Source organism: Oryzias latipes, chromosome 20 (genome assembly GCF_053564925.1).
Source record: "Oryzias latipes strain Hd-rR chromosome 20, Olatipes_Hd-rR_3.1".
Classification (NCBI taxonomy): domain Eukaryota; kingdom Metazoa; phylum Chordata; class Actinopteri; order Beloniformes; family Adrianichthyidae; genus Oryzias; species Oryzias latipes.
This window is the reverse complement of record NC_136256.1, coordinates 28022144-28049981: the sequence shown is the minus strand read 5'-3', so window position 1 is coordinate 28049981 and position 27838 is coordinate 28022144. Positions and strand designations below refer to the sequence as shown.

The following is a 27838-nucleotide window of genomic DNA, read 5'->3' as shown; positions in this document are numbered from 1 at the left end:
CCAGAGGCGATTGCAGGAGGACACACGGCGGCCCGGGCTTCAATAAACACTCCGGTTGTCCAGAGTGTTCTTCTGCCGGGGACTTGATGTCCCGCGGGACAGAAAGCGACTTTCTGATGACAGACAGAATTTGCGCTCAGTGAATTTAAACACGCATGTGCAGTGACGTATGTTTCAGAGAATTGACCGATTGACCGTTCTGCATGTCAATCAAGTCCCGTACTTCTCAGTGATAATTTTGATTGGCTGGTGGATTTTTTAGAAGTACATTTTTATTTTATTGGTTATTTGTCTTTGCTGGTCTGCGATCTACCTTCATGTCCTGGAAGATCGACCGGTCGATCGCAATCGAGGTAATGAGCATTCTTGGACTAAACAGTACAGGAGCTAACACAGAGCCCTGAGGAACACCGTGACTGATTGCAGAATGACACTGGAATCTGTCGGATTTAAATAAAATACCAGCGACGTTCTTCTGTGTGTCAAACGCAGGAGTGAGGCCTGAAAGAACAAGAACAGACTCGAGTCCACCGCCTGCGGCCACGCAGAGCTGAGCTTAACTGCTGTGTAGACGACGGGGAAAGGAAATTCCAAACAACGACCTGACAGGACGGCGATATGAGAAACACATCTGACGAGTTTCCATAGAAACTCGTCATCAGGGGCCAGCAGGACAACGCCGTACAGCAGACATGACGGGTGGAGGGTGTTTGATGATGGATGATGTTCCAAAGAGTTGTCAGGAACATCTATTCATCCCTTTACTCCGAAAGCCTGACAGGTTCTGTTGTGGAGCAGAAGATGATGACAGCTGGACCAGCTTTGAGATCAAACTGGGAACCCTGACGGCCAAAGTGTTGGATGAAGGAACATGGAGGCGTTTTTGCAGCCACCAAACAATAAATGTCCGAGTGTTGTCCTGCAGGCCCGCCTCCTCCCGCTCCTTCTCCTCCTCTTCCTCCTCCTCCGAGACGGGGAGGGTTGAAAGGGAAGAAGTCAGCTCTTTTTGCTTTGTTCCCCCTCTGGAGCTCCGGGATCGGGACGGCGCGGCTCGGGTTCCGGGCGGCTGTCTGCCGTTATGACGGGCTCGGGTTCGAGGTTCGGGGTTCTGCTGCTGGTGCTGGTTCTTCTGCAGACGGTGGTGGTGACGTTCACGGTGCTGCGCTTCAGCGCGGTGCTGCACGCGGTAAGAAACGCCTCACCTGACCCCTGAAGGAAGCGCACGCGCTGGAGTCAGAGCTGAGAGTTGGCGCTTTGGATCCGGCGCGTGCGCTTTGGTTCTGCTGTGCCGCGCGCGCGGCTTGTTTGCGCAGGAGAGAGGAGGAGGTTAAAGGTTTTTTTGGGGGATTTCTGTTGAATCTGGTTTGAATCCTGAACTTCTTTGAGCTTCAGCATCTTCAGAAGCAGAAGAGGTCACCTCACTTCCTGTATGAATCCAACCTGACAAACAAATGAAATAAAAACCTGCAGGTATTTGGTTCAGAAACACAAAAAGATGCATATTTAATAAATAAAAAAAGCATGCAGTTTGCACGTATTCCTCTGCATTGGAACAAAACTACAACATGTTTTTCTGCTTTACAAGAATAAAGAAAACATGTTTTACTTTAAAGTCCAACTCCAATCATCGTTTGATCTCATTTCAAAGTGTTCCCGGTGGTGTTTTAAAGATGATTATGACGTTTTCAGCCAAAAAAAAAAAAAAACCTGCATTGGTTTTTTGAACATAGTTTCTGCAGAGCAGCAGGTGTTCTTTAGAAATTCACCTCTGGGTTGTGGGTGGGGCCATTATCCCAGAGCAACCCCGCCCCACCTTACTTTAGATGAGAGCTCTCTGTTTACACTCTCTCCTGCTAGCTTACAGCCCCCCACATCCCCAGCCTGACATCACCGGTCCAACAAAAAGCGCGAGCAATATGGTTCTATTTGTCTATTTATCAGCCGCTGCTGATGCTCTGATGCATCAGAATGGAGCTTAGGATCCGCCCTGCGTATTGTTACGTCACTGCCTTTTTTTGTCAACGATTTGAATAAAGAAATACTCAGATATGCAATTTTAATCTTGATTTTCTTACTAAATGTCCTCCATCATGAGAAAAATGCCACAGGAACCTGTTAAAAAGAGACAACACATGATTTTCATTGGAGTGGGACTTTATTTAAAGCATTTATTGAAGTGGTGCCTTTACAGCACAGACCACATAACTGTGTGTCTTTGCTGTAAAGATGTTAGATCCGTCCATAAATGAACAATTGTTCCGTTTCAGTTTTGCGAAGCAGAACAATCGGATCATTTCTTCTTGACTGGGGTTTTCGTCTTTGTACTCCACAGATGAAGGAGACGTTTGCCAGGAGCAGCGTTTCCTGTCTGACGGGCGCCAACCTGCAGAGCTTCATGGCTGTCCAAGGAGATCCATGCTGGCCGGTCACTCAGCAGCTTCACCTGCTCATCGAGAAGGTGGGACGTGTCTGCGTGTTTTCGTGCATGAGCTCACTGTCCCGCAGCACGCCGCGCGCGCGGTCAAGGTTGTTTTCCACTGGACTCTTGGCTCGGGTCTCAGAATGCTTCCCCCCTTAACCTAGCCTCTGTCAAAACTCCCCACCCACTCGATGCTAGAGACATTACTAATGCGCCCCCCCCCCCCCCCCCCCCACACACACACACACACACACACATGCACATTTTAACTGTGAAACCCAAATCTTTAGCATTTGAGTCACTTCTGGGATTTTCTTTCACCATTTGGAAGCATTCCCGTTCTGCTGTTGGAGAATTTGTCTTCTGTGAAATCTGCAGGAAAAAAACAAACTAATTCCAGCTTCACCCTACAAACCCCAATCCTTGGGGGGTGCTGGGAGAGGAAGTTCAGGATTCTTGTTGTCACATCAGGCACTTCCTGCCAACATTACCTGACAAAAACACTGAAAAGTGTGTCGCAGACTCACAAAGAGCTCCTTCATCCTCTGAGGCCCTACCAATGCAGGTATGCGCTCACCTGCCCGGCCCTCACACAGCCTTTGTGTGTTTTCTTCTGTGTGTGCGTCGGCCGTCTTACTCTGGTGCGGGACGCCCTGCGCATGTGGGGTTCGCTCAGGTTTGGCACTGCTGCAAAACTTAAGCTGTTGCTTCTTAGACATGCTTTGTTGGATCCAAAAGGAGCTTTGAGAATATCATCCCTGTGGTGGTCTGATGGAAGTTAAAGCCGAATTGACCCCAAAAGGCTTTTTTTTTTTTTTACCCTAAAGGAAAAGGTTTTAGGCAGAAAAAGAAAGAAAAGCTTGATCCTCTGTGGAGCACAAATGTCTGAAATGTGAGGAGACCTTCCATCCTGCAGATATTTCAGCGGTTGAGTAGCGGTCATTGTCAGCAGGACGTCCAGAAGTCTGGATCCTTGATTTATTGCAGGCACGGTTAGTTTCCTTCCAACTTCCCTCTGTTTGCTGCTGATGGAAATGAAATGAAGTCAACGGTTTGAGCCGATTCTTATGGAGCCCCAAATTGTTCATAATTCAAAAAAATAACCCAATCACACAATCAATCACTGAACTTCCCATAAATACATTAAAAGATCATGAAATTGTGGAAAAACCTGCACACAGATTTTAAATTAGCCATGATATTATTAAATATATTTCATTTTGCTTTAAAAACTTGTTCATTATTTTAAAACTGTATTTTAAACCATTCATTTTAATTCATGTTGACTATTATTATAATTCTATGGCTTTTTTCAGAAACTGAGATTTCAAAATCAATATTTCCAAAGTAGCTTTGTTTTTATTTCATGTTGCTGTTTTTCAGCAGGACATTTTTAATAATATAATGGCTAATTTAAAATCTGTGTGCAGGTTTTTCCACAATCTTTGTATATATTTATGAGAGATTTATTGGTTGATTATGTGATTCCCGTTTGGGGCTCCATACATTCGGAGCATTGGTTGTAAATGTGATGGTGGGTTTTGACTTAATGAAGCTCCGATTTGATGTAAAGGAAGCTTTTTACAGACACCTGACTGACGGGGGACGCTCTATAACCTGACAGCACGTTCTTCTCATTTTCTTGTCGACGAGAAACATCAATCACCTGAAAAAATGGAGAGAGATCCGTTTCCAAGACTGGATCTGTTTCTGGGACATGAAGGCGTCTTGTTTTTCTCTGAAGTGCTTCCTGCTTCTGATGTCGGCACATTTTCAGGGTCAAAGGCTGTTTGGCGAAAGAGCTGGCGGTTCTTCTCTGCAGATAAAGGGCTGCGCTCTAACTCCAGTGTTGTTTTTTTGTCCTTCAGTCCAACCTGAATGTAAAAAAACAAAACTCTCAAATGTGTGTTTCTGAAAAGTGGTTTGTTCCTCCTCACAGTCTTTGTCTCAGCGTTACCAGAAGCAGCTTTCCTCGGCCGTCAGAGGTGAGAACACTCAAACGGGTTCAGAGTTCAGAGTCTCCTCAGGATCTAAAGCCTGTTCCCTTTTGTTAGATGAAGTCTCCCGGGTGCTGCCGTCTCTAGTGATGGAGGACAGAGCGTCACTTCAGCCTAAAGTGGCGGCTCATGTGACGGGGAGCGTTGTTCCCAAACTGCAGCAGGGAGGAGGAGGTGAGATCAGCGTGGAGCTGCAGGTTGTCCACAAATGACTCAGATTCAACACTTCAGTGTCTGAAACCAACAAAAACGGTTCAGACTCGTTTGCTTTATGTTGATAGAAAAGTATTAAACAAGAATTAGCGTTTTTTAAAGGCTTCACCTTTGAAGTTTTATTCATGTTAAAAAAAAACCCACTGATTTGTATTTATTATGTTATCGTTACTAATTGTTTCTATTGTTTTTGACATAAATTGACCATAAAAAAAATAGTTTTTTTTCCTTTATGGTTATAACTTTTGACACAGGTTCACAGGATGTCCTTTCAAAATAAAAGACCCACTGTACCACGTAGAATCATCTGAGTGCAGCAAATGTAGTTGTTAGTAATGTCAGCAGGTGCATCTCAGGCAGAAATATGTAAATCAGGACTAAGCGACCCGTATCGTATTTTTCAGACCATAAGGTGAACTTAAAATCCTTGAATTCTTCAGAAGAAATCCGCCTTATAATCCCCAGTGCCTCATGTTTGAATTCTGGTTTTGTTTACTGATCTACAATCGGTTTCTGTGCTCCAAAAGCTCTCAAGAGGTTGCGGTTCAACTTTGGTTAAAGCTGGAGCATTGTGGGTAGTATGGTCAAGAACCTCCCAAAGTTTGACTTATCCAACTGTTTGTGGCACCTTGCAGTCCAAATAAACGGTGCTTTGTAAAATGAAGAACATTTTATTTTTTTCAAACAGAGAGCCACAAAAAGAGGGGTAAAAGAGGCACAATAGAGGGTTAAAACAGCCATAATGGAGGGGTAAAAGAGCCACAATGAAGGGGTAAAAGAGCCACGATGAAGGGGTAAAAGAGCCATGATAGAGGGGTAAAAGAGCCATGATAGAGGGGTAAAAGAGCCACAATAAAAGGGTAAAAGAGCCACAATAGAGGGTTAAAACAGCCACAATAAAGGGTTAAAACAGCCATAATGGAGGGGTAAAAGAGCCACAATGAAGGGGTAAAATAGCCACAATGAAGGGGTAAAAGAGCCACGATGAAGGGGTAAAAGAGCCATAATGGAGGGGTAAAAGAGCCACAATAGAGGGTTAAAACAGCCATAATGGAGGGGTAAAAGAGCCACAATGAAGGGGTAAAAGAGCCACAATAGAGGGTTAAAACAGCCATAATGGAGGGGTAAAAGAGCCACAATGAAGGGGTAAAAGAGCCACAATAGAGGGTTAAAACAGCCATAATGGAGGGGTAAAAGAGCCACAATGAAGGGGTAAAAGAGCCACAATAAAGGGGTAAAAGAGCCACGATGAAGGGGGGGAATAGCCACAATAGAAGGGTAAAAGAGCCACAATATAGGGGTAAAAGAGCCACAATAGAGGGTTAAAACAGCCATAATGGAGGGGTAAAAGAGCCACAATGAAGGGGTAAAAGAGCCACGATGGAGGGGTAAAAGAGCCACAATGAAGGGGTAAAAGAGCCACGATGGAGGGGTAAAATAGCCACAATAAAGGGGTAAAAGAGCCACAATGAAGGGGTAAAAGAGCCACGATGGAGGGGTAAAATAGCCACATGTGGCTCCGGAGCCTCGGGTTGCAGAAGTGTAGATAAAAGAAAAGAATCCAAACTGTCAGGTTTCATCATTTTTTCAATAAATGACCAAAACGACGAGAAGTGAAACTTTCGTGAGTTTTTCTCTCGTTTCTTTGGAGACCTGCGGTCTCTGACCCTAAAGCGGTGAAGCCGAGTCTCCTGAGGAAGTTTCACTTTCACAGAACAGCAGGTGCAGATTGGTCCATCTGCAGACTCAATAAAGTTATGATGCCTTGGGGGGGGGGGCGCTGTTGCTCAGCAGGCCCCCCCCAGCCAGACTTTGCTTAACAAATGTCTTTTGCAGACGTGCAAAAACTGGTGTTCATTTTCCTGTTTGGAAAAAAAGTTCCTAACCTTTGACCCCCTGTGCCACAGCTTCAGTCTCCCTCCAGAGGCGGGTTCAGGGCCAGAAGATTTCGTGGTGGGACGGGCAGAAGGACCCGGCGTTCCTCCAGGAGGTTCAGCTGGTGGACGGGGAGCTGGTGGTACCCCAGCCCGGCCTGTACTACATCTACGCCCAGACCTACTTCAGACACACCCTCTCCCTGGAGGAGCAGGGTGAGGAGGGCGAGGACAGAGGGAGACCCCTGCTGCAGTACGTCTATAAAAAGGTGAAGGTCACCATGACCCGCTTTTCTTATCGACTCTTCTCTTCCAGTTTCTGGACTCTCCATCCTTGGTTCTGAGCTGGCATTCGGCTACAAACTGTGTGGCTGGGTATCCGTTTGTCATTTTTGTTGCACTGCTAATGGTAGGTTGGGAGGGGCTGTAAACTAGCATGGAAACAGAGAGCTCTCGGTAATGAGGAGGGAAGGGTTTCCATACCTGACTGTAACCATATTGGATGGAAACTAGTAAGTAGAAAATGAAAAAGCATTTTGGCGGATTGATTTTTCATTTTAATTTAGAGTCAAAAAATGCAGCTTCATTTTGAAAATGAAAAAGCATTTCTGGTTTTGACTTTTATTTTTAATTATGCAACACAATCGCTTCCATACGAAAAGACCACTAGGAACCCTTTGAAAATAGACCAGGTGATCGCAGAGGGACTTTCGCCTCTGAAGTTTCTTCAAGCTGCCATTCTAGGTCCCTATAACATGCAAAACCCCACAAGTGTTCTGAGGGCACTGGAGGAGCGTCAGCGTTTTCCAGGGAATCTTCCCTCAAAGTGAGTTCTTGAAAGCTGTAATTGTGTCAGAGGGACCTGCTTTAGGTTTTTACTATAAGTAGGTCATCTCATCATGAGACGAAGATGTCAGTTTATCCTCCAAAACCTGATACCTCTCCTGGTTCCTGTTCATGGCGTTTGCTTTCAGAGCTCAGCTGATGTCAGAGGAACGTCTTTAATGAATTAGCGAATGTGTGGAAATATTTGCTTTGGTTCCTCCCTGATCACTCCTGCTTTTCCTGGTCCCAGATGAGCTCATACCCCGTTCCCATCTTGCTGATGAAGACAAGCCGGACCTCCTGCTGGTCTCGGGATTCCGATTTCTCTCTGCATTCTGCTCACCAGGGAGGCCTGTTTTCCCTCAGCACCGGCGACCGCCTGTTTGTCACGGTGACTAACGCCTCTGCCGTGGACACGGACAGGGGGGGCAGCTTCTTCGGGGTGTTTCTCGTCAGCTAGAAGCTCAGACGAGCATAAAAGCTTCAACCGAACTTTGCGGGAAAATTCCTTTTTTTTATGAACAAAAGCGGTCCACAGGAAAGCGACATCTCTGGAAGACTGTCAAGACTCACGCAAGTTTGTAAATAAATCAAGAATGGACTTCATGAAGACAATATTTTTGAAGTTAAATAAATTAAAAGTCTAACTTCAAGGCCCATTTTGACATTTGAATCAACTGGAATAAGATGTATTTTTTCTAAAAGTGGACAAGAATGAAAAGGCGATGGATCCCTGAGTCTTCACTAGAGGGTGCTGTTACCTCAGTACAAGCTTTTATGCAGATTTATCAACAGTCGTGTTGTTTTTATGAACTGACATTCGCGACTGAATCTGTTTTGATAATGGACATGTTGGTTTTTAATGATTGTGATTCAAAGCCGTGCTTCAGACTGAAACATGGCTCCTCGCTTTGCTGATTGGAACGTAAGACCTGCGCTCCAACAACGAATCCTAACTGCAAGAAAAAAAAACTTTTTTTACTCAATCCATTTTCTGACTCCAGCAAAGATGTTTCTTTTCCATTAAACTGAAACTAGTTTCTGACTTTTTTCTGAGCTGAAAACCCAGAAAGATGTCGACTCTTAAACGAGTGAAGATTTGTTAGAAAACAGCTATAAGTGACATTTTTCTTTTGTCTGGAACGTGAGCCGTCTCTGCAGTTGCTTTACAATAAGACATTTCCAGCCTTTAGAGGTAAAATGTCCAAATTAAAGAGAGCGTGTCTGCAGAAACCTATTTTGTTTGTTATTTTCCTAATTGTGAAATTTATTTTATGTAAATATTTATTCAAAACCAAGTGTAAAAATCTGATTTGACTAGTTTCCCCCGTGTCTCTTTCCTGTCCTCTACTGCCCCCTACTGTCTATCTGTAGCATTGCAGCTGCAAAAGATGAGTCCATGCTCTCTGGATTTCGGATTTTCTTTTTTGTGGAAATATCATACAGTTATTTTACAGGTATTTAAATGCCCAGAGGGAGAACAAACAACAGTTTGGAGACTAGAAACAAACACCAGGAATTAGACAGTGACAGATCTCAGGCAGAAACAGACCCGGGTCGGATCGTCAGACTCAACAGGAAGGTGGGACTGAAATCGGAGCCGCAGTACACTGGATTATATTGGGGGGGGGGGGGGGGGGGGGGGTCCAATAAATACTACCAAATGCTAAAAGAAGAGAGAACCGAAACAAACGAGGAGAACTAGGGTGCCGTCTTTCTTGGAGTACTTTGTAGTGTTTAGCAGCATGTGAGTAGCTTCCAGGAACAGATGTCAGTGGAGCACGCAGCCGTCCACCAGAGTCTGACACAAACACAGGAGAACTGGTGGGTCTGCGCCATGCGCTCCATGTACACAGCTGAGCGTTTGGATTTCCTGCAGCCTCAGACGTGACCCGAAAACTCACACCTTCACCTGGTTTATATACAGCTTCTCTTCAGTGTAGAACAGGGTAGCATCAGGTTTGGTCAGTCTGGGCAAATGGCTCACATAGAATATACATTCAACAAGAATAAATACTCAAACCTTGGCTGGCTGTGATTTCACATTGTGGTTCTTCAATCTTTCCTGCTCGGGTCAGTTTGAGGTGGTGAGGGGCGGGGCTAGCGTCCGCCCTTCTGCCATGCGGTTCTGGCTGAAAGCGGGTTCGCTCCCATGCCTTCCGTTAACGCAACTTAAAAAATACATCATAAAATGGAAAGTGTCCACGTACAAAAACGTCTTCTGTATAAATTACACCGGTCTCTGATGATGTCACACGCACACGCTGGCGTGACCGAGGTCGACTCGCCGGGTTTAGCTACACCACATGCTCTACACGCGACCCAGAACCGACCCGCACTGACATTACAGTCATGCTACGACCTTCTCCATCATACGCATGGCGCAGTTATGGGGGAGTGGACGATGGCTCCGCCCCGCCCTTCACTATAGCTGCCTGTTTCTGGCTCCGCCCATGGAGGTTCCCGCGGGGAACGCGGGGGAGGGAATGTGCGTGACCACGCGGGCGAAATCTCAGCAGTCAAACCGCATCTCCAGCGAGTCTTCAAAGACCCGGTTGTCATGCCCCGCCCCCGACAGGAAGGCGGCGGAGACAGGCGCCCCCGTGGCCGTGGTAACATTGAGGAGGGTACTGCCCGGAGAGCTGGTGGTGGGGCTGCGGAGCGCGGCGGCGGTGATGCTGGTCAGGTTGATGCCCAGCGTGAGCCGGGTTTGTTCCAGGGCCTTCTCCGGCACGGCGAAGGCCTCCAGCTTCTTCTCCCCGTTGGCCATGTAGGAGTTCTGGCAGCCGCGGCAAATGCAGTCCAGACATGCCTGCAACGACAAACAGCACGCCGACCATCAGTCATTCCTGCTGCAGCAGGTCTGCAGCTGCAGCTGGGAAGGACTTTCTCACCTTGCGGTTGGAGTAGCAGGGGCAGCGCTGCCCCCTGCAGGTCAACACCGACGGGTTCTGCGTGGCGCGGCCACACTTGCAGCCTTTTTTTTCCACCGGCTTCTTGTATAGCGGCTTTGAGGGGCTGGGCGGGTGGGTCAGGGGGTGGGAATGGGGGGGGAATCTATCCCGGGGCTGAGAGCGGGGCTTGGGGGCTCCTTGCCTGGCTTTGGTGTAGGCCTTCTTGTTGACCCCGTGGTGCTCCAAAGTCTTTTTCAGTGGTTTGTTGGACACCAAGGCCGTCTTGCCCACCTTGGCGGGGATCCCATTAGGCACCGCCAGCAAGCGGGGGTGGGGCGCTGTAGAGGGGAACTTGGACTCGTGTTTGGAGGTGGATCCGGGGTTCAGGTGATGAGGGGAACTGATGGCATCAATGGGGATGCCTCTTAAAAGGCTGGAAATGGGGAGGGGCTGCACCTTCTCGCTGTCGCTTTCAGAGCGAGAACGCTTCCTGTGAGACCGGAGTGGCGTGCGTTGGGAAACTTTGACGGGCTGGGGGGGAGGCACAAAAGACTGAGGGTGGGGCCGGAAGGGACGAAGAATTTTTTCAGGGGGCGGGGAAGGTACCAAGCAGGAGAGGTTAGAGCTAGGAGAGCAGAGAGGGCTGTTGAGGCTGCACTGAGGTCCAGAAACGGGATTCTCTGGGTGCTCAGGGGTCGCATCCGGCTCAGTGTCTGTTTCCAGAGTCCTTAGAACCTCCTCAACACTCAACAACAGCGGCCCCCCAGTGGGTTTTAGGTCTTCACTGAAAGAAGAGATGTCACAAAGCCCAGCCTCCCCGCTCCCTGTCATGGTTACACACACAGGTATCTCTTCTGAAAAGCTCTCCTGCTTTGCCACACCTCCAGGAGTTTCCATGGTAACGGACTGCAGCGAGTCTTTACCTGAAAGGCCATTGCACCCCGTGAGTCGGTTTACGCTCACAGGACTTCTTTCCCCGCCATTCACCTCCCTAGTGGGCGAAGTCTCCTCACAACTGGCCGCCTCTGAGGTGGAGGCGGACTGTGTCTGCGCGACCAAGTCCACGGCGTCCTCTGACTGCGGCTCGCTCTCAGCCAGAGTCAGGCCCTCAGTGAGGATAGCCTGAAGGTCTGGAGAGTCACTGGCGGCGCCCGCTACGTGGGGAGCAAGCGGCGAGTGAATTATGTAGAGACAGAGCTTCCTGTAACACTGGACGAGCAAAGAGAGCTGTCTGTTCTCCTCGAAGCAGGTGTAGTCCTTACACCAACTGCAGGACGGCTTCAGCTGCATCCTCTGACCCTTACAGCCGCGACAGACGTAATGCTGACACGACGAGTTGGTGGGAGCGATGGGGTCCTGCAGCAGGTTACCTGAATCCAGAAAAAAAGAATCATTTACAGCTCATGCCAGTGAAACAAGTCCCTAACATGTTAACGGAGGACAATAGATTCTGATCTAATTGGAAGAGCAGAAGCTCCTTCTTTGCTGCAACCGATTCCTGAAGTAAGCGTTTGTAAAGAAGAGCGGATCCTGGAAAGCTGCCCCGCTGAAGGACAGCCGCTCTTTGACTGGAGCTTCCTTAGCGACGCCGTTTCTGGAGAGTGCAGCTGCAGAATGAATGTCCATTTGGAAGCAATGGCCCGGCCAGCACCAAACATCAATATTAAACACGCTGCACCATTATTATCCTGTTAATATTAAAGGACGTAAACAACAAGAGTCCAGATCTCTGAGAAGAACGTCTCACTTTCAAACATAAACTAAAGAAACTAACAAAAAAATGCATAAAACTGCAGAGTTGATAAGAAGTTATGGTGTTCGATTCTTGATGTGAGTATTTGGAAACATCAGCAGAGGAGGCCAAATGCTGTAGGGGGGGCCATCATGAAAAGAGCATCTCAAACAACTTTGACGAGATCAAGAAGATAGGAGCTGATTAACCCTAAAGACGGCTTGCATGTGGCATCGCAGGCAGGTAAAGAAATACCTGACTGCTGCCATATTGGATGGAAACATTAGACAGTTGGAGTGAAACTGAGAGAAAATATCTAGATGTCATAATCCAAAGTTTGCACTGGAGGATGGATGCTCAAGCATAGCTCCTCCCCATCCAGCTGACTGACCATGCTCACCTGATCCAGATCAGCTGATCGGGCTCCCCTGAACTTTATAGGCAGTAGTGTGTCAGGAGCAGGAGATGCTGACTTTGACAATCACTGGAGGTGGGTCAGCCAACCTGCTGCTTTTGTTTATTTTGGTCAAAGTCCCAGGCTCCTTTTTAAAAAAAAATTTTTTTTCTTTCACGCATGAACAGAATCAGCTGATTGTGAGTAAACGGCATTCCTGGACCTTAACGCCTGTGTTCAGTTTCGGGGACATTTATGAGCTGTTAATGTTTTACTCATTGGCTGAAGGACTGACGATCATCTGTTCACAGACTTGAGTCATCAGTTTTCACCCAAACAGCTTTTTCTCCTCTGAGTGAAAAGCAAACCAATGTGAACGTTACAGCTTTGGCTCACTGTTGGTGCAGCGGTGGAACGGTCGCTCTCTGGTTGCAGGTTCTCTGCCTGCATGTTGAAGTGTCTTTGAGCAAAGCACTCATTCCCACATAGTTTCCTTGTTGGCCTGCTGGTGTAACATCCATATAAATGTGTGTGTGTGTGTGTGTGAAGACCGTAAAGTGCTTTAACACTATTCACCATAAACCAACAGATTATTGGTTGTTTGACTGTGTAGATGCCAGCTTCTGAATTATCTAGCAGTATATAAACAGATCTGTAAACATTGGTTTTATTTATTTTTGTGAAGTATGTACTACAGATAACAGACCTGACTTTGTGGATCGAATAGCTTTCCCCCTTAATTGTTAGGTCCGATAAAGTTGAATCCTTAAAACGCTTTAGTAACTTTCATCCAATATGGGGAGAAAAAGAAAACTCGTGGTTTGACTGTCAGTGATGGCTTTTAATGCAAAGCCAAGAAAGTCGCCAACAACAAATAAAACTAAAAATGTAATAAAAAGATTAAACATTACAATATAAATGATGCCCTCTATGCTAATGAACTTTGCTTTAGTTAGAATATAGTTTAAGGAAGATATGCAGGAAATTTAAACATAAGTGGTGAAAAGTCTGGAATTATTAGTAGCGCAGTATCATCAAACTGAAATAACATTCCAAATCCTGCTAATATATGTTTATGTCTTATTAAAATAAACAATTAAATTTTACTGTCAAAATCAAGTGTGGTTTTTTACGACTGGACCTGAATGCAACAAGAACGGCTCCTCTTGAAGCAGCTCGTGCATTTGGTCCAAAATCACTGATTATGTCCACATAAACCCCCGCGCGCGCGCGCGTCACTTACCGCACACGAGGCAGGACAGAGACTGGCGGAAAAACGGCAGCAGCTTGCAGAGCTCGGCCATGGCCCGGGGGTCCCGGGGGTCGCACCGCAGCACCGAGCGGCTGGCGGATAAGTACAGAGAGGTTGCGTTCACGGGGTTCATCTCTGCTCCGCTCGGATGTGTTCAAACGCTCAGACTCCTAACTGGACCGACCGGTCCGGTCCAGCGGGGCAGAACCACAGTTTCTCAAAAGGAGGTCCGGAGGCTCTGAGGAGAGCATAGATGACCTCAGTTCCCCGCCGGTGAATCCCACCTGGACAGCCGTCTGAGCTCACAGCAATGCAGGGGTCTCATCCCCGGTCACATCCAGTCCATGTCCGAGCAGCTGTCCCGGGTTCGAAGCGTTCACACGCAGAAATTCACCCACATGGATTCGGGCTGTTTCCAAACTAAAACCCACAGAGATCCAGGAGCAGCAACTCCTCCGCTTTCACAGGTCCTTTCTCCGTTTACGGCCCCCCACATTGAGGGGCTTTGGTTTGAAGTGGGGCCCCAGAGACACGTTCACAGTTCGCATCCCTGCTCGCCGCCCCGGCGCCGCATGGGGGATCTCGGGCCGGGGTGGACTGGCTTCTGCCCCAGCAGGGACCGTGCGCTTGTTGTTATTGTCCGTTCAGGTTGACGGCGGCTCGAAAACAAAACAGGCCGCTTCGCGTTGAAACGGTCCTTTTTCAACAAAACCGCGTCTATAAAAACCGCCAGCAGCTGCGCATCCTTCGGGGGTTCGACGTCTGAAAGCCAGACTGCCCTGAATTAATCTGTAATAACTCCCAGAGTCCAGATTTCCAACAGAAACATGAGAACGAAGAAAGCCGAAGCCTCGGCCTAGATTCACGCCACTCGCCGCTCCAGGTGCACCGCAAAGCCGGCTTCAAAAGCAGGCCGCTCCCCCTTGTCCGTATTAGCGGCGGTATTTCCCTGTCGGTGAGCCTCCGGGCCGGAATGTCGCGGAAAAGGATCAGCTAGAGGTCCAACAAAGTCCGTACACAGCTTTTCGTGTAACCTTTGAATGTTTTTTAGGACAAAAATTTAAGAATTTTGTTTTTTCCCCGCATTGCTATCGTTAGCCGAGCTGTAGTCCTCATACCTTTAGCTGCATCTTCAGGCACAAGGTGGCGCTGTTTCCCTCATCTCGCGAGGCCACATGAAACGTGCTTTTTTAAATGATGCAATTAAATTTTGTAAAAATAAACACAATCAAAACAGATGATTGGTACTGTAAATTGCTAAAAGGATTGAAAAAAACTTTAATATTGGAACAATAATATAAAACTATAGAATAGAAGCACATTGCAAGGAAAATAGCTCTTTATTTTGATTAAGAAAGGTAGAAGACCAGTTTTTTAAAAGGAAAAATCAGTTTTAAAATAATAAATAAATGTATTTTTCTGAATAAAATCACCTTTTTTACTTACACAAAAAATTGTTATTCTGGGAATGAAATAAATATCTATTTTTAAAGAAATTACATATTCTTGTCATTGTGTGAAACAAAAAAAAAGCAAAAGATGGGACAAGATGCACTTTTCTCTGTAGGAAACAAACGCTGGAAAAAACTTTTAAACTATTTTTTTAATTTTGATTAATGCAAAGCAGTTGGAAAAAAGCAGATTTTTGCAGGAAGTACTATTTATTGTTGGTGTAATGACAGCAGGACTTACTTAATTTTGTTTGGATAGATATAGATAGATATTTCTTTATTGATCCCACATTCGGGAAATTCAATTGTCACAGCAGTTCCAAAAAGCAGAGAAAAGTGACAGCAATGTGCAAAAGTGAGGGGTGTTCCCAAATGTGCAAGTATACAAATACAAAAATGTGCAAAAATATAAAAAAAGTAAAAAGTAAGTAAGTAATAAATTATGTACACTATTACAACATAACACATCTTATGCCTAATAATAAAATTAAATAAAGTGAAAACACAGAATATACAGATGAGCTATGGATGTATGAAAACCGGTTTATACATCATATTTTCAGTTTTTATAGCCACTTCACGTTTTTGCAAGTGGACAGAAACGAATAACTTCAATATGACAGCCGCTATACCCGTTGGCCACAAACACAACTTTAAAAAACAGTCACATTATAAATTAACGTAAGTATTGTGCTGCTGCAGTTTTTGCAGACTTGACCTTCAAACTTCTAGGTTTTCCTGATGTTTTATCGCTTTTCCCAGTTTACCCCAAGAAATTTTGTTTATACATGTCTGTTGGTCACATTTAAAAAGTTTCTTGTTTTTGTTGGTATTTTAACCCCAAATGGTTTCAGAAGTATTTTATTGTTGTTAAACAAAAGAAAGGTTGAAAGTATTTTATTACAATTATTATACTGTGATTGTTCTCATGTATACATTTTGCACATTCTGTCTCACTGTTTGCATTTATTGCATTTTAAAACACTAAGACCTGAACTTGAAATCAGGTAGTTGCTGATTGGCTGAAGACTTCCTGGCTCTGGTTGGATGGTTGTGGAGGAGTCGCTGCTGGAGCAATGGAAACATTTTGAGGAACTGCCTGCTCTTTGTTCTTCCACTCTCCATGGTGCTGATGTTCTCCAATAACATTTATGGCAGAGCATTCCCAGTTCTTAGCAAAAACCATCTGATCGTGTAAGAGGAACTGAAGACCTGAAGCAAATTCGCTGAATTTGTTCCTATTAATTATTGTCTTCAATGTTTTTTTCCAAAACTTTATTGACAATTGAAGTATCATACATAAAACAACCAACAGTAACTATATAATTAACATTACCTCGAATAGCAATCACCATTGCCGAAAACATAAAATATAAACATAAAAAAAACAAATAAAAAAAAAACAAAACAAATGAACATAACACACACACAAATAAGGCAAAATAAAATAGAACATAGATCCATCCAAATAGTTTAATACTGGTTAGGGGTACTCATTAATTTTGTATTTCTGAACAAAACTAATTAATTTCAAGCCATACTTCTTTTTCATATAATGAAGTCATTGAAAATAAAAACAGAGCTCTTTATGAAATGTAATAAAAAGTGGTTTGGTCTTCAAATATTTATTTTTATGAATATAAAACTTTCCTTGCAACATCATAACATTAAGAACAATATTTTCTGGTCTATTAGATGATGCCAGCCCGAATAAAACATTTTTTGCGTCTAAATGAACAGGCATTGCAATTTTGGAAGAATACCAAAAGCAGAAGTCTTCCCAGAATGTTTTCATAACTCAACAGATAAATAATAAATGATCCACCGTCTCAATGTCCTTTAAACAAAATTCATTATTCTCTTCAAACCCAAAACGAAGTCTAAAAAATTCCTTGGATGGGTAAATGTCACTAATTATTTTAAAATGAATGTGTTGCACTTTTGGTAAAAAAAACAATCGCCTCTTCTTTAGAAAAGTGTTTAAAAAAATTTATGATGAGATGTTTGGAAAAGTTCTTTGACAAACAATCTTCGTATGAGGCTATTTGGTAGTTCTGTCTTCGTAACTGGCTGTCTGTCCAATCAGAGCAAAGGAAGTTTTCATTGAACTTTGTTTAACAATAGATTTTGTGATACTTGGATCAATGACTGAGGAAGAGCTTTGATCACAACATCACATTGTTTCAGATCAATAAATTGAAATTTAGAATTAACATTTTCAAACATCAAAATATTTCCAAAATGATCCAGTAGATGCAGAACAGACCATATCCCTTTAGTCAGCCAGTTATTGTAAAACAAGGATGTTTCTTCGTAACACGTAACAGCAGTTCCAGAGAGGTGTGGTGTGCGGACTAATGTTATGCTTATAAATTAGTTTCCAGTGCAATAAAACTTGTTGATGAAAATTATTGTCTTCAATATAAATGTGTTCCTTTATTCATTTTCCTCTTTATTTAAAAAAAAGTATATATATAGATAGATAGATAGATAGATAGATAGATAGATAGATAGATAGATAGATAGATAGATAGATAGATAGATAGATAGATAGATAGATAGATAGATAGATAGATAGATAGACATACAAATTACACTCCAATCCAGTAGGGGGCGGTAATGCGCGTGCGCTAAAACCCGGAAAACTCTACCGGAAGACGAAGAGGTCGTGCATGGGCTGCACCTGACGGTAACATAAGGACAGTCAATGGTCTTCATTGACATTTATCCAGTCAGCGCAGCGGTCTTCTGTCAAAGACGTATAGCAGCTTTCAGGTGAGACACAAGCATCTATTTTTGATTAAATGTGTATTTATCCGTTTGGTTTTTTGCTCTTTTGCTTTCCGCGAAGCAGTGACTTCCTGTTAGCTAATAATAATCATTCTGATCTGACTGAAACTGATCCCATCAGAGCTGCGCAGAAATATATCCTTTTAAAGATAAGAAAAAACAAAACAAAGTTTTTAACATCTCTTTTCGCCGTTTAACCCTCTTTTTCCTGTTCAGACGCTCCAAATTGTCATGCAGATGAATTTTTCCGTACTATTTTTCGTGGTAAACTCTTAAATTCTGTTTTAATTTCGTAAAATTTAAATCGAGAAGTTTTTCTTACATTTTGGGATCGGTTATTTTTTTAATTAGCCGAAGATTCTAATTGACTTTACCTTTTAACTGCCAACTGTTTGAGTTTATTCCTGTTTGAAACTAAACGAAACTTAGGGGACTCTTTTTACTCGTAACAGAAAGTGGTTTATTGTTGTTTTTACGGGTTTGTCCCTGATGTGTTGAAGCAGCAAATGTCACTTTCAGGGTTTGTACTTCTTAAAAACATACAAAGAAGCTGAGACTGAAAAGGTCATCGGGGTCAAACTTGTTTCCACCTGAAACAGCAGTAACCCTGAAGTCATGTTTGGAGTGGAAACAGTGGCTGCTGGGACTTTTTCTGATGAAAATGGCGTTTTTAACACACTCTAGTGGTATTTTCTCACAATGAAGGACAGATATATACACAATATTAAAATTGCATCTCTGAGTTTTTCTTTATTCAAATAGTTTGAATCGGGAGCAGACGAAAAAATCCTGTTGGAAGAAGATCATGTTTGTGACGTAGAAAATACTCTGGGCGGGGCCACAAGCCTCCTGCTCCGCTCCATTCTGATCATCCACCTGCAGACAAATAGATCCAACTTCTTTTTTTCCCCTCTGATCTGGAATCTGGATCTAAACTGTACGGCTGGATCGATCCAATATTGCTCATTATTTTTGTTGAACCGTTCATGTTAGGTTGGGGTTATGAGGGGCTGTAAGCTAGCGGGCTAGCTAGCTTTAGCGGGTGAGCTAGCTTACAGCTAGAGTTGTGAGTCAGTCAATGAACTCAGTTAAAAAAAATTTTTTGGGCTGTTTAAACTATTTAATCTGGCCTGCCGAACTGGAATAAATGATTATTTTTAATCCTTGTTAACGGGTCTTTCTCCCTGTAATTCTGGTTTCTCTCCATAGATTGTGCTCTGTAAATCCACTGACCTTTGTTCAGCTGCAGAAAGTTACGTTGCGTCTGAAGATTTGTTTTCCTGACGTTCATGGTTGTTTTCTGAGTCAGTCATTTTTCCGATTATTCCAAAACGACATGAACGCAGCATTTCTCTAATATGTGTATTTTTCCTGAAGCGACATAAACCTATTGGTGTAGTTGGCACTAAAATGAGAACCAAAAAGCCACAGTTTTGAAATCAAAACTCCAAAAAGTTCTGTTTTAAAATGCTCTATGTTCAATGTATCATATTAAAGCATCACTGTCTGTTCTTCTCACCGCCAACACTTTTCCTGTTTCCGCAGCGATGGATCGGCTGAGGTCAGCTTTTAACCGCGTGGTGAGTCTCCATTTTTGCCGCACTCAAATCCCTTTTCCTGCAAGCGTCAAACATTCTGTTTCCTCCATCTGCAGATGAGAAGCGAGCGGTACAGCAGATTCACTTTGCAGCCGGCCGAGGACGGAGAGAGACGCGGCGAGGTCAACCTGGACGCCGCCGCGGAGGAGCACGGCTCGCCGAGCTTCAGGCCGGCGCCTGTGCAGCAGAACCGCCGCTTGCTCATCTGCCTGGTCCTGAGCGCCACGCTGTTGCTTCTTTTGGGTTGGTTGTGATCTCATGCTAACAGTCCAGTAACTAATGTGATCCGTTCTCCCCGAACCGAAGTTGAAGCTGTGGATGAGATCTCCAGGATTCATGACAGCTGGACTTTGGTCTAGAAGACGTTTCTCCGTGTAGCTTCTCCAGTTCTGAGAGCTTTTTTTCATTTGTGAACGCTGGAGAAGCTGCTCTTCTAGATGAACCTAGATAATCCAAATGCGCTGAGGAACAGAGTCCTCTAACACCAGGACCTGGATGACTGAGAATCTTCCAAGTATGAGAAGTTTGAAGACTTCTGTAGGTTAACAAGCAACTTAAAGGATTTTCTGAAGAAACCGTGTTCACAGGCAGAGTTTGAAGGAATCCCAGATGATTTTTCATAGGAAGCGTCTTTCTGAAGACGTGGTGAGCCGTGATCACGCTGCTGGATCAGAAGAGCATCTCTAACGTCTTTAAACTGAACACGCAACACCTGAGACTTCCATCGCTGATGAAACCGTTAGGTTTCCCGCTTCCATATCCTCAGGTTTATAATGTGTTTGAAGTTCGGTCTCTTTTTGCTCCTCGTGCGGATCTTGAGTGGACGATGATCTCTTCCATAACTCCATCACGGCTGCATCTTCTGCTCTGCAGGCTTAATAGTGGGTTGCGCCACTTCCAGGAAACATCAGGCAAAACCACGGGGCTGTGAGCCAAAGACGACCTCGGCGCCCCCTGAGGCTCAGCCTGCAGAAGTGCAGCCTCAGCTGGACTGGAAGGATCTGACCAAAGCTCTGGCAGACCAACTCACCAAAGACGCTCTGGAAGTGACTCTGAGGTAAACGGTACAGATGTTACAGTGACGGAATGCACCTTTCTGTACAAATATTCAAACTTTCAGACAGTTTTGAGTTTTGATTTTCGTTTGAAATGGTTTATTTCAACCAATCAAATAAGAATAATGCACAAAATAATACAATCAGCAGTCATACATTCATACAAAGACATATCAAACTTAGACATTGAATCAAAGATTGTTTGAACGGGAGTGGAAGGAAGCGAATTTCTATAATCTCACCCCTGTTCTACTGTAACCATTTCATTACATGATTTATCTTTATCCGGTTCATAACATTTGATCAGATATTTATGCCTTACCAGCAACGTTTCAGGTCATCAAGAATACTTAAGTATCAATAATCACCACAATGAGGATAATTATGTAAAATAGACATTTTGGTGAGGATTTTTTTTAATGTCCTCGTTGTAGCTTAGTTTTTCTTCGGATCTATGGTCGGAACTTTTTTGGAGATAATCCGCTTTTAAATCGTTTGAAGATCGTTGCGAGAGCAGCCGGCAGGCGAAACGAGTCTGTGTCATAACCAGGAACCGGGAAAAAAAAACCCAAAAACTTCCATTTAAGTGTTCAAAAAGATCCTGGAGCCTGAAAATAAAGCAAGTGGATTTTCTTTCAGCAAAATGTAAGAAATTAAATTGTTTTTGCTAAAGTTGCTTAGTTTGGCAAAAAAGAGAAATTTCACAATTGCAGGTTGTTGGTGAGGCTCATCAACAGCAGAGATGTGACACCAAATCCTGCTGATGCCGGCACATCATTTCTCAGGAATCAGTTCAACAAAAAAACATTTGTTTGTGTCAAACTGCAAATTGATTTGAAAGAAAAGCTTGAGGATGTTGGATCTGACCTCAAACCTCTGCAGAAACTTGGATCTGAACAGCCGCTCTGCCGGGAGCCCCGAGGACCTCATCCTGGGGAACCGGATCTTTGACACCTTCACGGAGCTGCAGATGAATCCGTGGACGGATATTCACTACGTTGAGCTGCAGAGACCCGACAGGTCTGTCAGAATTCACGACCCGCTTCGGTTCTTCCAACACTTTCCATGAAACATTTCTGAATCCTCAGGAATAGAAAAACACATCATTGCAGACTAAAAGATGTTCATCTTAAGAGTTTCTCTGTTTCTTAGCAAACGTCCAAACCAAATTGAGTTTGGCTCGGAGGTCTTTAAGCCCAGCGGGTTTTTGGCCTACAGCGCCACAGGCAGAGTTCAGGTCAGTCGAGACGTTTTTCCTCTTTAAGGTTTTCTTAACGATAAAGTGTGGAAAAACGCTCTAAAAGGTTTGTGATCCTGTCTGCAGGGCCGGCTGGTTTACGCAAACTATGGCCGTCAAACGGATCTGGACTTGGTGGAGAAGATCACGAAGCTGGAAGGCTGCGTGCTGCTGATCCGAGCTGGGAACCTCAGCTTTGCAGAACAGGTTCATTCTTATGAGAGAAGGAGAAACTACAGTGGGGCAAAAAAGTATTTTTATTGACCAAATACTTATTTTCCACCATCATTTACACATAAATTCTTTAAAAATCAGAAAATGGGATTTTCTGTATTTTTTTCTCTCATAATTGAGGTTTACCTATGATGAAAATTACAGGCCTCTTGTCTTTTTAAGTGGAAGACCTTGCACAATTGGTGGCTGACTGAATACTTTTTTGCCCCACTGTTATTCTAGTAGAAAGACGGCGAATGAACAATGTTTGACCGGGAACGTAGCTCAGTTTGGTGTTTGTGATCATGTCCCTTTAGGTGGAAAATGGTGCCAGAAGAGGAGCGTCTGCGGTTCTGATTTACCCAGATGTGGAAGAGTTCCAGCAGAATGAAGATATCGAGCTCTACGGACACGTGAGTCCTGGTTTCAGCTTTCAGACGCAGAGAAACGGCTAAACTCCTGACTGTTTTCCTCTTTCCTCAGGTTCACTTGGGCTCAGGAGATCCCTACACTCCTGGATTCCCCTCCTTCAACCACACCCAGTTTGCTCCAACCCAGTCTTCCGGCCTCCCCAAGATTCTGGCGCAGACTATAACTGCCAAAACGGCCAAATCTCTTTTTCGGTAAGAGGAAATCTCCCAAAACCTTTTAAAAAAAATAGAGCTAAGATGTTAATATTCTTTGGTAAACTGGGTTTAATCGGGTGAAATACTCTGGAAAAACAAAGAGGAAGAAGATAAAATCTAAAAGAAACTTGACATGTATCTTATATCTTTACTGTCAAATAAGCAACAGAAAATGAGTCAAGCACATATAAAGTCAAAACAGGAGTGTTTTATAGACGTTAAGTAAATGTTAGAATTTTATAGTATGACTCTTGAGGGAAACCATGAAAAAAGAAGAGCAGAAGATTTTGTTTAAGACAGATGCAGCCTATATAAATGACATTAAAAATTGCAAATGTATAAGATTATATAGTCTAATTTCCATCTTTGGTCCCTATAGACTATAGATTTTGAGAGTTTTGTTGTTGGTCTTTGTCTGTGGAGACCCGCAAACCGACAATTGTTGTGTATCTGAAAGTAGCTGAGCGCTGAATCTTCTTCCTCCAGACAAATCGGCGGTCCTGAAGCGGAAGCGAGCAGCGGTTTCAAAGGCAACCTCGCGTCTGTGACCTACAGCCTGGGAGGCGCCAAGAACATCAGCGTGGAGGTGAACAACCAGCTGGTCAGCACGGAGATCCACAACATTTTTGGCGTGGTTAAAGGATTCAGCGATCCTGGTAGGTTCTCTCCGTTTCCAGGTGTACGTTGAACGTGTGCGACGCTGACGTGTTTCTACATGTGGAGCAGATCGCTTTGTTGTGCTGGGGGCGCAGAGAGACGCTTGGGGGCCGGGCTACGCCAAAGCCACCGTCGGTACCTCTGTGCTGTTGGAGCTGGCCAAAGCGTTCCACGCCATGGTGGAGAAACGTAAGCACTGTCGGCGTACGGCGTCCCAGAGAGGCCAAACCACTATAGAGTGTTTTTTTTGTTTTTTTTGCTCTAAGATGTTGGTTCTTTTGCTTCAGAGGGATTCAGGCCCAGGAGGAGCATCGTGTTTGCAAGCTGGAGTGCTGGAGAATATGGAAGCATCGGCGCCACGGAGTGGCTGGAGGTGAGAACTTGTTGAAGAGGATAAACTCGGCCAGGATGTCCAAGTCTGAGTCCTCTGAAACAACCTTACAGACCAGCTGATGAGATGAAAATTCCCAGTATCTTTGTTGTGTAAAGACAGGACGTAAATGTTGCTGGGAGGGAGTTATTCACTCTTTACCTGAACCGGTGTTTGTCTTTAGGGTTACATGTCCTCCATTGATAAAAAGGTCTTCACCTACATAAGCCTGGACGGGATGGTCATGGGTAGGTTCCACGTAAAAACTGTATTTTTATGGTGAGAAGCTTAAGGAATAAGTTGAAGTGTCCTCCAAAGGTCGCGGGAGTTTGATCGCCTCTGCCAGCCCGCTGCTCCTCAGCCTGATGGAGAGTACCATGAAGGAGGTACAGATCGTTCTCCGTCCTGAGCAGAAGGTTCCTTTTGTCCGACCCTAACCTGCTCCTGATCTGCAGGTAGAAGCTCCTCTCGGTTCCGGTACGCTGTACGAGATGATGGGAGGAGCAGGCTGGGAGGAGAAGGTGTACGTAACCCTGCAGTCTCTGTGATCCACAGACGTTCACCTGTAAGTCTCTGGTGTTTGTTCCCCTGCAGGATGAGGCCGATGGCAATGGACGACCCGGCTTATCCGTTCATGGCGTTCTCTGGAATTCCCTCCGTCTCCTTTCACTTCATCACCAGCAACGTGAGTCTGAATATTTCTCATTCCAGCGGGGAGCGGCGCCTCACGGTTTGTGTGCTGATCTGCAGGCTGAGTATTACACCTACTACGGCACCTTACTGGACAACAGCGACCACCTGAACTACCAGACCAACCAGCACACGGCTGAGATCACGGCGACGGCGGCGCGGTTCGCCGGTCTGATGGCTCTCCGCTTGGTCCACGACCACCTGCTGAGTCTGGACGTGAGCAGATACGGCCGCGTGCTCACCAGAGACGTGTCCCGCGTCTACAAGCGCGTCCAGGCGCTGTTGCAGGTAAGGTTCTGTTCGTTTGGATCCAAAAAGAAGCGGATCATCTGCTGACACTTTGTCGGTTGGGCCCCCGCAGTCCGGCGAGCTGAAGGACGTCGGTCCGTCTTGGCTGAGCCGCGCACGAGGATCCTTCCAGCGAGCAGCCGAGAGAATCAGCAGCGCCGTCCAGAACACTGACCTGACGGACCCGGAGGCCTGCCGGATCCTGAACGACCGGATCATGAAGGTGAGCTGGGATGAGTTCACCCATAAACACTCATTTTCCTTTAAAACTGATGATGTATGGAAAAAAAAAAAAAAAAAGGACAGACAGAAGGGAATCTCTTGTCTGCAACCTGAACGTTTGCTCCTCCTCCCCTCAGGTGGAGCACTGCCTCCTTTCTCCGTACGTGTCCCCCGTTGAAACTCCCTTCCGTCACCTCGTCTTCGGCCGGGGTTCGCACACTCTGGCGTCCATCGCGGCCTCCGCAGACATGGAGGAGCTTCGCACCCAGCTGGCTCTGGCCACCTGGAACCTGCAGTCCTGCTCCAACACCATGATGGGAAACATCTGGGAGCTGGATAACGAAATCTGAGTCTGAAAAGCTTTTCTTGTGGGTTTGTTAAATGTTTCTTTCGTTGAATTTCAGGTGAAAACCTTTCCCTTTCAGGTGGCCTTGAATCTTTTCCCGTCCTTCTCCTCCCTGGGCCTCTCAAACACTGGTTATCGCTGCACAAACCCACAAAAAAACCTTTAGACTTGTCCTGTAAACCCAAAGCTTTTCTTCGTCTCAGTAGGATCCAGGTGAAAAATTGCTTACAAACGGTGAAGTTATCATCCAAATACTTGAAGAAGTTATAATTGCTGACCCCGCCCCTCACTGCGACCTCCTGACCTCATTTGTACCTGGTTTTTAGTTTACTTATCAGCAGCAGCGCCTGCTATAAGCTTATGTTGTGTTTTAATACAACGTTATCGGAAGCAGTGCCTTCCATAATTATGACGGTTATACTGTCGAAAGCTGCGGCAGCATCTGCCGCAGAACGCCTGCAGGAGAACTGCTGCCAACAGCCTGCCGCCTCCCGCACCTCCAGCTGTGGAGCTTCAAACTTTGGTTGCTCCAAACGGTCTGCGGAGAGTCCGATCGGTTCAAACAACAGAACAGGGCGGCGTTTGTTGCAGCGCTTCTTCTCACGGCGACGTTATCGGGAGCAGTGCCTTCCATACGGGTCAACGCTGCCGAGCGCTTGTTGTTTTTGTACTCGTGTATTTATCGGGGGCAGTGTCTCTCATATTTCACTGAAAGGTGGAACGACTTATCGGGAGCAGTGTTTCCCAGAGTTTTATACTTTTATATATTTATTTATTTTGCCTCCGTTTCTTTCCGTTATAGCTGTACATCCTTCGGGCAACGTGTTTTCACCGTTTAGTTCAACCTCAGGAGGTTATGGGATGTTTAAAAGGGTCAAATCTGTCGCTCAAAAACGGAATTTGTGGTGTTGGAGATTTTTGTGTCTCATCCATGCACTCTAAGCAGGCTTATAGAGGACTAAATATGAGAAAAACAGTAAAAATAAACAACCAAGATGCAATCAGAAGAGGTGAAACCAAAACAATCTTTAGAGAATTAAATGTATTTGTACATTTCTTCACGTTTCCTTCTTTCCTCTAATTTATTTAGCTAGATTTGTCCCCAAAAGGTAACTAGAGCCATCCTAAGTCCAAATCTACATTTGTGAGGTGCCCCCCCACATATTTAGGTTATTAGCACCCGTCAACTTTAATGCAACACATAATTTTTTCCCAGTTTAGTGCACAAATCCTCTTTTTGTGGAAAATGCTGCTCGAAGAAATAAACCATTCCAGAATAAATGTCAAATGTTCAGAAACGAGTTTATTTCTGTAAGTTTTAGGCTAAATTGTTAGTTCATGTACTCAGATTGGTTTGTGTCGTCATCTTTTAGCATTCCATAGAACTCACCGGCTTTTTATTTTACCTTTGTGTGGCAAAGATGTTCTTCAAAAAGCACTTAATGAAACAGAACCGCTGTCATTTAAAACATGGACAGGACAAACACGAACAGAGGACCCGCATATTTTGTTGTAATCCACCCCCCCCCCCCCCCCCCCTTTACACAATCGGTTTTGTTCCTATCCAGTTTTTGTCTTCTCGACTTTATTCTTAATCTTTTGTGGAACAAACTGGTTTGTCAGCGGTTTGGTTTCCTGACTCCTCGTGGCTGAAACGTGAGAACTGCAACACCTTAAGAGGAAAACATGAAACGGAACAAAAACCTGTTTTACGTTTCATGTTTTCCAATTTGCTGAGTTCTGTCAAAGTCAGACTCCTCTTTTCTGGATGTTTTTTGGGTCAAACATGTTAGAAAAAAAGCTGAAAATGTCTCATCTGAATTCAACACTACTAATAAACCCTTTGGCTTTGCACCTACTAAAAGTCTGCTGTCTGGTTTTTAGTAAAAAAGCATTATTTTCTTCTATTTTCACTTATTTTATTTATGTTTTTATTTTGTCCTATGAAATCATCTGAAGACAATTTATAATTACGTCAGTAATTTTTATAAAAAGCTTCCAGAATAAAGGTAAGTTGTACTATTTTGCTGTTTCCTTTTGTTTTTTCATATAAATTAAGTTTTCTCGTATGTTCTTAGAGGCTTCAACTGTTTCTATAGGTTTCTAGCTATGGTTTTATATTTTAAGGAAAAACGAGACATTTTGTTCATTTAAAGTAAATTGGCTCAAAACATCCTATAGAAGAATGCTGCTAATGGTTACTAGAATCTAGTAAACAGGCTTTCTACGATCAAATATTCAATTCAGTATCCTATTTTTTCAATTCAATTATTGAATAGATTTAGTCAGCTTTGCCTCTTTTTAGTCATTTAGTTTAAAATTTCATTATATATATGCAGATTTATCTCTTGTTGAAAACATTTTATTCTTTTTGTTCTTGTTTTTAGAAGAATTTGATTTTTTTCTTCTTCTTTTTGGCTAATAATAATTGACCTGGCAGCGTTCAGAATCAGAAGCTTTTATTGTCATTGAACATAATACAATGAAACTGTGCCTTGGAGTGCTGACACTATAAATACAAGAATAAAAACAGGAGAAAATGGAGTACAAGAGAAGTGCAGCATAAATAAATATTGTGTTCAAAGTATAAACTGCTTTTTTTTGCATCAAAGACTTTTTTTTGACTAACTTAGATTTAGATTTGGACAAATTATATTTTACATTTTTAGCATTTTTATGTAATCTAAGAAAAAAA

The 27838-nt window shown here is 44.2% G+C and overlaps 3 protein-coding genes across 5 annotated transcripts; 2 read left to right on the top strand and 1 right to left on the bottom strand.

Annotated features, from left to right (window-relative positions):
- The first annotated feature begins 975 nt into the window (after positions 1–975).
- On the top strand, positions 976–9355 carry LOC101172365 (tumor necrosis factor ligand superfamily member 10). Its single transcript, XM_023950102.2, has 6 exons — positions 976–1186; positions 2333–2458; positions 4359–4404; positions 4474–4590; positions 6537–6772; positions 7579–9355. Exons 1-6 carry the CDS (start codon positions 1079–1081, stop codon positions 7786–7788), a joined length of 843 nt encoding a protein of 280 aa, XP_023805870.1. The 5' UTR covers positions 976–1078; the 3' UTR covers positions 7789–9355.
- msl2b (MSL complex subunit 2b) lies at positions 8736–14793 on the bottom strand. Of its 2 annotated transcripts, none has more exons than XM_078938686.1 (3): positions 14719–14793; positions 10223–11592; positions 8736–10140 (listed from the first exon to the last, which is right to left on the bottom strand). In XM_078938686.1, exons 2-3 carry the CDS (start codon positions 11510–11512, stop codon positions 9841–9843), a joined length of 1590 nt encoding a protein of 529 aa, XP_078794812.1. In that variant the 5' UTR covers positions 11513–11592; positions 14719–14793; the 3' UTR covers positions 8736–9840. The 2 variants fall into 2 exon arrangements, with proteins under 2 accessions (XP_078794812.1, XP_004081234.1); XM_004081186.5 differs by having other exon boundaries at positions 13592–14762.
- On the top strand, positions 12527–27007 carry tfr1b (transferrin receptor 1b). 2 transcript variants are annotated; one of them, XM_078938685.1, is made up of 20 exons: positions 17653–17826; positions 19387–19421; positions 19496–19682; positions 20313–20496; positions 21377–21514; positions 21647–21731; positions 21819–21938; positions 22262–22357; positions 22428–22567; positions 23057–23226; positions 23297–23416; positions 23515–23600; positions 23782–23845; positions 23916–23983; positions 24053–24120; positions 24192–24282; positions 24348–24575; positions 24649–24798; positions 24935–25147; positions 25223–27007. In XM_078938685.1, exons 2-19 carry the CDS (start codon positions 19389–19391, stop codon positions 25145–25147), a joined length of 2241 nt encoding a protein of 746 aa, XP_078794811.1. In that variant the 5' UTR covers positions 17653–17826; positions 19387–19388; the 3' UTR covers positions 25223–27007. The 2 variants fall into 2 exon arrangements, with proteins under 2 accessions (XP_078794810.1, XP_078794811.1); XM_078938684.1 differs by lacking the exon at positions 17653–17826 and adding an exon at positions 12527–12548 and having other exon boundaries at positions 24935–27007.
- Positions 27008–27838: the final 831 nt, after the last annotated feature.